Source organism: Salmo salar, chromosome ssa09 (genome assembly GCF_905237065.1).
Source record: "Salmo salar chromosome ssa09, Ssal_v3.1, whole genome shotgun sequence".
Classification (NCBI taxonomy): domain Eukaryota; kingdom Metazoa; phylum Chordata; class Actinopteri; order Salmoniformes; family Salmonidae; genus Salmo; species Salmo salar.
In genome coordinates this window covers 126,804,961-126,817,648 of record NC_059450.1, presented here as the reverse complement: position 1 = coordinate 126,817,648, position 12,688 = coordinate 126,804,961, and the positions used below count along the sequence as shown (strand labels likewise).

At 45.6% G+C, this 12,688-nt stretch overlaps 1 protein-coding gene across 3 annotated transcripts in view; it reads left to right on the top strand.

Moving 5' to 3' along the window:
• LOC106612759 (glycerophosphodiester phosphodiesterase domain-containing protein 5) overlaps positions 1–12,604 on the top strand; it is a 41,751-nt gene extending 29,147 nt beyond the window's left edge. Inside the window, exons 3-17 of one of the 3 annotated variants that reach the window (XM_045724525.1) lie at positions 1,693–1,798; positions 2,533–2,636; positions 4,054–4,147; positions 4,897–4,956; positions 5,066–5,164; positions 5,304–5,397; positions 6,298–6,443; positions 7,128–7,210; positions 7,913–8,063; positions 8,187–8,405; positions 8,616–8,773; positions 8,860–9,004; positions 9,511–9,593; positions 9,809–9,888; positions 10,511–12,604. In XM_045724525.1, coding sequence (XP_045580481.1) covers positions 5,066–5,164; positions 5,304–5,397; positions 6,298–6,443; positions 7,128–7,210; positions 7,913–8,063; positions 8,187–8,405; positions 8,616–8,773; positions 8,860–9,004; positions 9,511–9,593; positions 9,809–9,888; positions 10,511–10,599 — 1,347 coding nt within the window. In that variant the 5' untranslated portion in view covers positions 1,693–1,798; positions 2,533–2,636; positions 4,054–4,147; positions 4,897–4,956 and the 3' untranslated portion in view covers positions 10,600–12,604. Of the gene's footprint in view, positions 1–1,692; positions 1,799–2,532; positions 2,637–4,053; positions 4,148–4,896; positions 4,957–5,065; positions 5,165–5,303; positions 5,398–6,297; positions 6,444–7,127; positions 7,211–7,912; positions 8,064–8,186; positions 8,406–8,615; positions 8,774–8,859; positions 9,005–9,510; positions 9,594–9,808; positions 9,889–10,265 lie in introns of those variants that run through there. The other 2 variants (XM_045724524.1, XM_045724526.1) reach the window with 2 other exon arrangements.
• Positions 12,605–12,688: the final 84 nt, after the last annotated feature.

Genomic DNA, 12,688 nt, shown 5'->3' with positions numbered 1-12,688 from the left:
TCTTGTCTACAAAGAATTGGAAGACTGATGGAGCATTCATCAACCCGTACGGCATGACGAGGTACTCATAGTGCCCAGAGGTGGTACTAAATGCCGTCTTCCACTCATCCCCCTCCCGGATACGCACCAGGTTGTAAGCGCTCCTGAGATCCAATTTTGTGAAGAAGTGCGCCCCGTGCAATAACTGTCACACTGGCTATGAGAGGCAACGGGTAACTATACCTCACCGTGATCTGATTTATACCTCGATAGTCAATACACAGGCGTAAATCTCCATCCTTCTTCTTCACAAAAAAGAGACTCGAGGAGGCAGGTGAAGTGGAAGGCCGAATGTATCCCTGCCCCAGAGATTCGGAGACATATGTTTCCATAGCCGCTGTCTCCTCCTGTGACAGAGGATACATGTGACTCCTGGGAAGGGCTGCGTCTACCAGGAGATTTATTTCTTCTTACAGAAGGCGAGAGCCAAATCACCATATTCGGGGGGGATGTGCATGGTGGAGACTTGGTTTGGATTCTCCACCATAGTTGCACCTATGGAAACACCTACACACCTCCCTGAGCACTGACGTGACCATCCCTTGAGAGCCCCCTGTTGCCACGAAATAGTGGGGTCATGATAGGCCAACCAGGGAAGCCCCAACACCACAGGAAACGCAGGAGAATTGATCAGAAAGAGACTAATTCTCTCCTCATGACACTCCTGTGTTATTATACATAGTGGAGCTGTGACCTCCCTAATCAGCCCCGACCCTAACGGACGACTATCTAAGGCATGTACAGGGAAGGGCACATCAACAGGAACAATAGGGATCCCTAAACTAGTGCAAATGAACGGTCAATAAAGTTCCCAGCTGCGCCTGAATCTACTAGCGCCTTATGCTGGGAATGCAGGGGAAACTCAGGAAATTCTATACATTCCCCCGACACGGCGTCTACTCCTCCCCAGACGGCGTTGGCCCACTCAAGCGCTTTCCCCGACAAACAGGAGATGAGGGTGGACACGCTCTCGTGTCCCGAGGGAGCCGGGTAAATGGTCGCCAGGTAGAGCTCCAACTGGAGCAGGAACCCCTGGCACCCGGCAGCCGTCCCATCATATGCCCTCGGGAGCGAGAGCCCCCTCTCTCCCATCGCTCCATGGTGTGCAGCACGCGATCCATGGCTGTGCCCAGATTTTGGAGCATCGTTGCGTGCTGCTGGATGCGCTCCTCCACTGGTAACGGAGGACTGGGTGCACCTACTGACTCCATAATATCGGTGCGTGTTTCTGTCAAGTGTCAGTGTGTAGCGGGTTGGACGGAGTCAGGAACAGGACACAGAACTGAGTAAAAACGTAACTTTACTCAAAAATAAACCAAACATATTCCACACTGGGAAACACACCAGCTCACAGAAATACTGACCACTTCACAACGAACAAACACGCGTGGGAACCAGAGGGTTAAATAGGGAGTAAATTATAACGTAATGGAAACCAGGTGTGTACAATCAAGACAAAACAACATAGAAAAAGAAACGTAGATCGGTGGCGGCTAGAAAGCCGGTGACGTCGACCGCCGCCCGAACAAGGAGAGGCACCAACTTCGGCGGAAGTCGTGACAATATTGTTATATATTGCATTATATTATAGTATTATTGTAGTATATTCTTGTATATTGCATTATATTATAGTATTATTGTGCTTTTATCTAGGTATGAGCACCAGCCGTTTGTGTCATGTCTGGCTGGTCTATACGGCTGTCAATGGAGACGCTACCAGAGGGCCAAGTCACAGCCTGGGGAGAGCTGCTGCAGCAGGGTTGGTTATACACACACAGAAGCACGCTCGCACACACACCACACACACACACACACTCAGACTCAGACACGTGCACAGATAGGGCTCAACCAGTGTCCTCTTATGAAAAAGTGTCCTTGCAGCCTACATGTGGATGTAGCCTACTTTTTAATTCTGTTGTTGTAATTTGAAATGTAACATCAAAATAGCTAATTTCATAAACTCTTGAATCTCAGAAAGTACCCCCTTCCCAGCCTTCCCACTCTTAGAGCGTGCTCGTGTCTGACTTGCATGCAGTGGCCACTGTCTGCGGGTGCCAGGTGGGAAATGGAGCAATTCAACTGCTTGTTAGTAAGAGGCAGATGTTAGCAGCAGAACAAACTCAAATCAAGTAACAACTATTTTGTTTTGACAGCTTAGTTAACTACCTAGCTAGCGTATTTACATCATCATTCGCTCTGATCAGCTGATGACCACTCTTTTCCCAATGTCAATCTTTCTCTCTGCTTACATACTGCAGTGTGTGTTTGTCATTTTACTGAACTATGTCTTTATAGGAAAAATTACTCTCTTTCTCTGACCCCCTCCCTCTCACTCTTTCTCTCTCTGACACCTCCCCTCTCTCCCTACATCCCCCGCCCCCCCCCTCCCTCCCTCCACCCTCCCTCACCCTCTCCCCCATCTCTCTCTCCCCTTCCCATCCCCTCTCACCCTTCTCTCTCCCCCCTCTCTTCCTCCTTCTCTCTCTCCTCCAGGTGGAGTGTGGGAGCGTGGTATTCCTGGTCCTGACCTTCCTTCTCTCCTCTTTGTTCCTCTACTTCTGGAGCCAGGCTCACAACGATTACAATGACTTTGACTGGTGGGTCACACACACACACACACACACATGTGTTTATTTTCAGTAAACTTAACATGCGTAAAAATGTGTATGAACTTAACAAGATTCAACAACTGAGACATAAACGGAACAAGTTCCACAGACATGTGACTAACCGAAATGGAATAATGTGTCCCTGAACAAAGGGGGGGTCAAAATCAAAAGTAACAGTAACAGTATCTGGTGTGGCCACCAGCTGCATTAAGTACTGCAGTGCATCTCCTCCTCATGGACTGCACCAGATTTGCCAGTTCTTGCTGTAAGATGTTACCCCACTCTTCCACCAAGGCACCTGCAAGTTCCCGGACATTTCTGGAGGGAATGACCCTAGCCCTCACCCTCCGATCCAACAGGTCCCAGACGTGCTCAATGGGATTGAGATCCAGGCTCTTCGCTGGCCATGGCAGAACACTGACATTCCTGTCTTGCAGGAAATCACGCACAGAACAAGCAGTATGGCTGGTGGCATTGTCATGCTGGAGGGTCATGTCAGGATGAGCCTGCAGGAAGGGTACCACATGAGGGAGGAGGATGTCTTCCCTGTAATGCACAGTGTTGAGATTGCCTGCAACGACAACAAGCTCAGTCCGATGATGCTGTGACACACCGCCCCAGACCATGACGGACCCTCCACTTCCAAATTGATCCCGCTCCAGAGTACAGGCCTCGGTGTAACGCTCATTCCTTCGACGATAAACGCGAATCCGACCATCACCCCTGGTGAGACAAACCACGACTCGTCAGTCAAGACTTTGCCAGTCCTGTCTGGTCCAGCGACGGTGGATTTGTGCCAATAGGCGACGTTGTTGCCAGTGATGTCTGGTGAGGACCTTCCTTACAGCAGGCCTACAAGCCCTCAGTCCAGCCACTCTCAGCCTATTGTGGACAGTGTGATCACTCATGGAGGGATTGTGCGTTCCTGGTGTAACTCTGGCAGTTGTTGCCATCCTGTATCTGTCCCGCAGGTGTGATGTTCGGATGTACTGATCCTGTGCAGGTGTTGTTACACGTGGTCTGCCACTGGGAGGACGATCAGCTGTCCGTCCTGTCTCCCTGTAGCGCTGTCTTAGGCGTCTCACAGTACGGACATTGCAATTTATTTCCCTGGCCACATCTGCAATCCTCATGCCTCCTTGCAGCATGCCTAAGGCACATTCACGCAGATGAGCAGGGACCCTGTGCATATTTCTTTTGGTGTTTTTCAGAGTCAGTAGAAAGGCTTCTTTAGTGTCCTAAGTTTTCATAACTGTGACTTTAATTACCTACCGTCTCTGTAAGCTGTTAGTGTCTTTACAGCCATTCCACAGGTGCATGTTCATTCATTGTTTATTGTTCATTGAACAAGCATGGGAAAGATCTGGGAAGTTATTTGGATTGAGTTTATATGTATGTATTGCAGGTTTAAATTTGAGACTCTGGGATTCTGGTTCCCCTGGTCTCTGGTGCTGCTGGTTGTTGCTGCTGCTCTGTTCACCTACATCTCTCTGCTGCTGGTACGAACTAGTACTACTACTATAAATACTGCTATACTTATACTACTGATATTACTGTACTATTACATTTTACATTTTAGTCATTTAGCAGACACTCTTATCCAGAGCGACTTACAGTAGTGAATGCATACATTTCATACATTTTTTCCCCCCGTACTATTACTATTGTTACTACTACTATACTACTTCTGCTGCTCATTTAACCTACATCTCTCTGCTACTGGTGAGAACTATTACTACTACTACTACTACTATAAATACTACTATTCTTATACTACTGATATTACTATACTATTACTACTGTTACTACTACTATACTACTACTGCTGTTCATTTAACCTACATCTCTCTGCTGCTGGTGAGAACTAGTAATACTACCATAAATACTACTATTCTTATATTACTACTATTACTATAATATTATTACTACTATATTTTTGCTGTTGCTAGTGACAACTTTAGTACTATCACTATACTACTACTGATGCTGTCTTCAGTACTACTACATTACTATACAACTGTACTACTGCTGCTCTCTTCAGTGCTACTACATTACTATACAACTATACTACTCCTGCTCTCTTCAGTACTACTACATTACTATACAACTGTACTACCCCTGCTCTCTTCAGTACTACTACATTACTATACAACTATACTACCCCTGCTCTCTTCAGTACTACTACATTACTATACAACAGTACTACTGCTGCTCTGTTAATCTACGTCTCTCTGTTGTTGTCTTGCAGGTACTAGCAGTGTGTTTACTGTCTGAGGGACAGAGGCTGTATCTTCACTGGAGTCACAAGGTATCTCCTATCCTCCATGGAGTACAGCACACATTCAACATCTGTGAAGCAGCACAGACTGATCAGGATGACACATGTTGATTAGTCCTTTGTTATTTTTCTGTGTTAGATGGGGATCGTGGTGACCATGGCGTTCTCTGTCAGTGCCACGGCCGTTCTCTCTGAGGTGTGGAGTAAAGAGTGGAAGACCCTTCTCCTCTCCCTGCAGGTTGGCCAGTCTAGCCGTCACAGACCAATCACATCATGCGACCCAAAGCAACAATGTGAAATGTGTATGTTCAGTTGTCTGCATTGTGATATGAACCTTTCTCGCCCTCCCCTTCTCTATCCCCCTCCTGATTGGCTAGGTCACAGCCCCCTTTCTTCAGGTAGGCGGGGTTTTATTGATGACTCTCCTGTCCTGGCCAATTGCGCTGCACTTTTTTCGTTTGAACAAGAGAGGTAAGTGCTCCGATTGGCTGCTGTAAAACAAGTCCAGGTTCTGGTCGTGTTTCAAAGCCTGAATAGGTATTGTACGTATCAGCTAATCACATCTACATGTATGTTATAGCAAACTAGTGCCCGACTGCACGGTCAATGACGTGGCATGCAACCATTGATTGACGTATGCAACGTCTGAGCAGAGGAACGCAACCTCTATTGACTGAGACTGAGTGGGACCTTTTCAGAGTTATAAAAGCCTGCATAGACACTGCCATTACGCACACTGTCCTTCACTCTCTCTCTGTCTCTTTTTCCTTCCACCTCTCGCTCTCTCTTGTTTCTCTGTCATCTCCATGGTCACTGTTCTGAGTCGTCGTGGTGACGTGAAGCTGTAGGTGGACTAGCTGACTCATGTCTGGCCTCTCTGTGGAGGATAATGACACACACACACACACCTAGAGCCCTGTCAGGTGTACAGTAGTCTGATTTAAAGGGGCAATCTGCAGTTCACACAATAACAAAGCACCTACCCGCCACCTGTTTTGGTCAACATCTAAAAGATGGGGCTGGAGAAATGTAACCACTCTCATTACATTCATAGACCAAGCGTTTATAAATTCATGAGGCATTTATACATTCTTCAAGCAATCAATGGGTAAATAACATACATTTTAAAGTAAAAAAATATATATGGATCTAGCAATCACAGATTTCCCCTTTAAGCTCTAATTTCATTATTATGACTTGTATAACTCTAGAATTAGAACACTGGACCTGCTAGACTTGTTCCTGTATGAGGTTGTTTTGAAATATAATCTCTCTCTCTCTCTCTCTCTCTCTCTCTCTCTCTCTCTCTCTCTCTCTCTCTCTCTCTCTCTCTCTCTCTCTCTCTCTCTCTCTCTCTCTCTCTCTCTCAAGTGCATCAGGTGTGTCTGTTGGGTGTGTACATGAGTGTATTGTTCAGTCTGTACCTGGTTCCTCTGGCCATGTATTCTCCCTGCATCAGAGAAGCTGGAACCCTGGGGCCAAAACCAACACTACTCGGACGCAGAGGAGCTCCCATGGTATGACCAACCTATCATACATCTATCATTACAGCTTAATACTGCTCAAAGATTCAGTAGCACCCAGAGCAGCATGGTATGACCAATCACAGTGTCATACACTATCAAGATCAATATTATCCCTATATATCAGTACTACCACTTGCAGTAAACAGTAAAATGACACAGAGAAGCTCCCATGGTACAACCAGTCACATTATCAACATGATCCCTATCTATCAATAACTTCATTATCACTATTATCACTATCTATCAATAACTTCAATATCAATATTATATATATCAATAACATCATCATCAATATTATCACTAGCAATAACTTCATTATCAATATTATCACTATCTGTCAATAACATCACTATCTATCAATACTACGACATACAATATACAGGTAAATCCAGTAACATAACTTTAACCCAGAGGCTCTGGCCTCATGTTACTTTAGAGAGTCAGTTAGAGAGAGAGTTCCTGATTAGAATAAAGTCTGACACTGGAAAATGTACTTGGCACTGTGCGTTGTTGATGCCTGTGTGTGTGTGTGTGTGTGTGTGTGTGTGTGTGTGTGTGTGTGTGTGTGTGTGTGTGTGTGTGTGTGTGTGTGTGTGTGTGTGTGTGTGTGTGTGTGTGTGTGTGTGTGTGTGTGTGTGTGTGTGTGTGTTCTCGTGCATGTCTGACCTCTAACAGCTTGCCCCAGAGAACACTCTAATGTCTTTTGAGAGCGCAGTGGAGGCTGGAGTGGATGGGTTTGAGACTGACGTCACTATAAGGTACACATCTGTCTGTCTGTCTGTCTGTCTCTGTCTGTCTGTCTGTCTGTCTGTCTGTCTGTCTGTCTGTCTGTCTTGGATTGTTTGTCCGTTTGTCTGTCTATCTTGTCTTGTCTGTCTGTCCCCTTCTGATCCCTGTAATAGCCCTGTGTCCTGGCTAGCCTTGACCCCTGTCCTGCCCTGTCCTGTCCTGGCTAGCCTTGTAATAATCCTAGAGATCAGACATTAGCGTTAGCGTCCTTCCACTCCTCCCAGTTAATGTGATTGCATCCTAGCTAATCCAGTTAGCGGTTAATACTCCTGTCCAGGCCTGCTAGCCTGGCTATGTGGCTTTTAGCATTAGCATGTAGCATGCAGCCCTGGGTTCAAATACTATTTCTAATAATATCAGATACTTTAGCTGGGCTTGAGAGAAAGAGAAGGGGCCAGGGTGTAATGGAGTTTGCCTGGTGTAATGGAACCAATAGAATAGTTGCAAAACTGCAAACTTGGCCCATCAGGCACTCCAGGCAGGCTAAAGCAAACGCTCAAAGTATTTGAAAGATTTCAAATAGTATTTGAACCCAGGGCTGGTAACAGGCAGCTAGCAGACCTAGTGTAGCTTCACCTGCCACATGTTTGTCTTGACCATGTGAACGCCAGGACCTAATCTCCCCCTCTCTCCCCTCCCCCTTCTCTTTCTCTCCCCTCCCTCTCTCCTAGTGCTGATGGCGTTCCATTTGTGATGCATGACCTGACCCTTCAGAGGACCACTAACGTAGAAGAGGTGTTTCCTAACAGAACACACACACCTGCTGCCCTATTCACCTGGTCTGATGTACAGCAGCTCAACGCTGGGGCCTGGTTCCTCTCTGTAAGGACATGCACACACGCACACACACACAGTAGCTGACTTTAGCACCATCGGTTAGTTAGTAACTGTATTAAAGATCTCTTTTAACCATCACACTCTCTCTCTCTCTCCACCCCCTCCCAGTGGGATCCGTTTGGCACGGTGTCCTCTCTGTCACCAAAGCAGCGAGCGCTAGCTGCCAATCAGACGGTTCCCTCCCTGGAAGAAGTTCTGGACGTAGCGAATCGGACGGGCAGGACAGTGTTGTTTGACCTGAGACAACCTCCTCCTGGACACCCTTACAGAGACAACTACCTCAACATCACCCTGGACCTCATACACACACACATCAACTCTAGTCAGGCATGTGTGTGGATGGGGTGGTCACCGTGGTAGTTCTTACCTTCCACTCAAAGGACCATGTTAGAAAGGCCTGCTGCCGTTCAATGGTGTCTCCCTGCTCTTAATACTGCGTGTGTGTGTGTGTGTGTGTGTGTGTGTGTGTGTGTGTGTGTGTGTGTGTGTGTGTGTGTGTGTGTGTGTGTGTGTGTGTGTGTGTGTGTGTGTGTGTAGGTGCTGTGGCTGCCATCAGATCAGAGAGAGGAGATACAGCAGGTGGATCCAGAGCTGCAACAGACAGCAGGACGGACTGCTTCTATTCAGGAACTACAGGACAACCACATCACTACCCTCAACCTGCACTACAGCACCATGTCTCTACAGCACGTCAGGTACACACTCACACACACATGATGTACTATAAAATGTCTCTCTGCTCACCCAGCATGTATGTATGTGGGTTTTGTGTGCATTTCAGTAAGTACAGGTCGGTGAACATCAGTGTGAACCTGTATGTAGTGAACCAGCCGTGGCTCTACTCTCTGGCCTGGTGCAGTGGAGCATCCTCTGTTACCACCAACAACATGCTGCTGAGAGATATACACACACCGCTGCTCCTTGTGGTGAGACACACACACACACCACAGGTAGTGGAGGACAGGCTCGTAGTAATGGCTGGAACGGAATAAATAGAATGGTATAGAACTCATTAAGCACATGTATCCATGTGTATGATACCATTCCATTCACTCCATTCCAGCCATTATGAGCGTCCTCCCCTCAGCAGCCTCCTGTGACACACACACACACATTTACTCCTTATGGTGATACACACATATCGCTATTCATCATGGTGACACACACACACACACACACACACACACATTTACTCCTTATGGTGATACAAACATATCGTTATTCATCATGGTGATGGTATGAGACGGTATGATACCTATACACACACACACACACACACACACACACACACACACACACACACACACACACACACACACACACACACACACACACACACACACACACACACACACACACACACACACACATTGCTTCTCCATATGGTGAGACACACAAACACACACTAATGTCTTCACGTGTTTCCCTACAGACTCCAGAGCAGTATAGTGTGATATGGGTTCTGACTGACCTGGTCTCTGCTGCTCTTATTGTCTGTGTCTTCATATTCCACTGGTGAGTTCACACGTTCTACATACATGTCAAAAGTGTGTGACTGAGGCGATTACAGTGGAAAATATAATGGGTTAGTTAGATAAAGGTATGTCTGTAAGGTGAAAGTGTGTGTGTGTGTGTGTGTGTGTGTGTGTGTGTGTGTGTGTGTGTGTGTGTGTGTGTGTGTGTGTGTGTGTGTGTGTGTGTGTGTGTGTGTGTGTCTCCCTGTCCTACAGGTGGCGTGAACGAGGCCTACACTTCTGGTCAGGCAGTCGACAGACACATGAGACCAGGCCTTATAGCAAGTTCAGGACCGGTAAGGACAACAACAATGTCATACTGCATACTGTACATCACTATGGCCCTCTCCCACTGGACTAATCTTCTATTTGCGTGTAACACACTGGTGCACCAACATTTTAATCTCTTGCATAAACTGTACAGTTTATGAGCTGGAATAGCTGTTAGTTTCTGACATTCAATTCAAATTCTGAAAGAATCTCTGCTCAATGCCAGTGGTGTTCTAACCCTCAAGTGTATTGGACTCATAACATTAAAAAGCCTGTTTCATCAGAGGCAGTATGTTAGTGCATTTTTAAGGCAGTGTACATTCGTGTTCCTCGGGGATGATTTGAGCTTTTACTCGGAATACCGGCGTACCATAAATTATTCTGTGTTCCGTCTGTGCCTCAGATCCTGTGGAGTCAGGGTGGGGTCGATGGAATCCCTTCCACTCAGAGTCTCCCACTAGAGCCCTCATCTCTCTCCCTCTGGACCTCAACCCATGAACTCAACTCATGAACCAATAAACCTCCCATGAACCATTCCCAAACCCCAAATCTTTGGACTTCAACCCACACATGAACCCTGCACCAACCCCTCACCTGAACTCCAACTACCACACCCCTGACTTCTAACCCTTAACCTTTGCCCAGCAGAGCTCAGCGACGTCTGGTCCATCTCCAGTGAGAATGTCCGAACGGAACTACGGACCCCCAGTACCCTCAACACCATCACAGAGGAGTAACACACACGCACACAGACATACAGCCACTCACCCAGTCACGTACACACAAAGTGTGACCGGACAAGAATGAGCATAGGGAAACGGGAAGGAAAACAAGAGAAGAGGATGAACTTAATGTGTAAAAAGAGGAAGAGGCTGATTTAATGTGAAAGATAAGCCAGTATTTTGATAATCCTGACTAAGGCTGTTGTTCCTGTGTCCTCACCTGACCAGCTCATTCACACCCCCTCTGGTGACCACTGGAACTGCAGAACTGAATTGCTCAAATATGAAATATACACTGACCAAAAAATAAGTGTTAGTCCCATATTTAATGAGCTGAAATAAAAAATCCCTGAAATGTTCTATATGCACAAAAAGCTTATTTCATCACTGTTAGTGAGCATTTCCTCATTTACCAAGATAATCCATCCACCTGACAGGTGTGGCATATCAAGAAGCTGATTAAACAGCTTCTTGAGGTGCACCTTGTGCTGGGGACAATAAAAGGCCACTTTAAAATGTGCAGTTTTGTCACACAACACAATGCCACAGATGTCTCAAGTTTTGAGGGAGCGTGCAAATGGCATGCTGAGTGCAGGAATGTCTACCATAAACTGCCTCCAATGTTGTTTTAGAGAATTTGGAAGTACGTCCAGCTGGCCTCACAACTGCAGTCCACGTGAAACCAAGTCAGCCCAGGATCTCCACATCTGGCTTCTTCACCGGCGAGATCATCTGAGATGGGTTTGGAGTGAGGGGTAATGAGGAGTATTTGTCTGTAATAACTAATTCTGATTGACTGGGCCTTGCTGTCAATTGGGTGGGCCTATGCCGTCCAAGGCCCACCCATGGCTGCACCCCTGCCTAGTCATATGAAATCCATAGATTAGGCCCTAATTCATTTATTTCACTTGAATGATTTCCTTATATGAACTGTAACTCAGTAAAATCTTTGTTGCATGTTGCGTTTATATTTTGGTTCAGTATATTGTTTTAATTCTTATAACTGTAAAGACATCAGCTGCATTAGAGGAATGTATTAAATAGTGTCTTATATTTTCTGTGTGAGTGAATGGATGCAGGTGAACACTGACTGTACTGTGGTTTTAGTTTGATAAGGTTTTAATGATCAGGAGTTGCTATTTATATTTGAATGTATGACCAAGCAATAGCCTAGGGTTTTAGCATGGCAGTGAATACAGCATCTGCTTCTGCTAACACACATATCTATCTATCATGAGATCTACTCCTAAATCTTAATTGTTTATTTTGAGGTTGTAGAAGCTGTGTATGACTTTCAGGTGTTGTGTGGAAAGTTGCTGGTTTCAAGTGTTAATCTGTGGGTTGGCTGGTTGGTAATGGCTCTGCGGACAGTGTTGAGCAGGAGACAGGAGATCCAAGTGCCATAGGAGACACAATGTCCACAAGCCACTGGCCAGCCATACAGAGGAGAGGAGAGAGATTTTATGGGCTTCTACAAAACTTTTGTTTTTATCTGAAGCCTTCTAGAACTCGCCAAGAGATTCTGGAACCCTCCCAAGACATTCTAGAACTATCCCAGGGCATTTTAGAACACGCAAAGACATTCTAGAACTGTCCCAATACATTCTCACAAGTCATTCTAAAACTCTCCAAGACAGAAAATACATGTTGACAATCTGTATGTTCACAGTAAACCAACTAACAATAGAGCAGTTGATATCCTGATGACCAGAGAGTAAAATAATGATCTTCTGCCATTGGTGGAATTGCACTCCGCCTTGCTTGCATTAGAGACCGCTAGGCTATACAAATACCATGCTATCAGGAATCGAAACCTATATTTGGTCCCAACAATGATTCAAAGGTATCAAACACTCCGAATGTAATTGTTGTTAAATAGCAAAAGGATACATAGTATTTCTGGTTGTTTTCTGTATAACAGGACGACCGTTTTGTTTTAATGTATATGAGCCTTCTCTATGTTATGTTACTATTTTCTGACTGTAAATGGTATTACCTGATATTAAAAATCTATAAAGGATTGAGTTGGTTGTATTCATTGATTAACCCATTTGATTCCATGTCCACAGTATAACGCTACTTCTGTTACTCCAGTTGAAAAAAA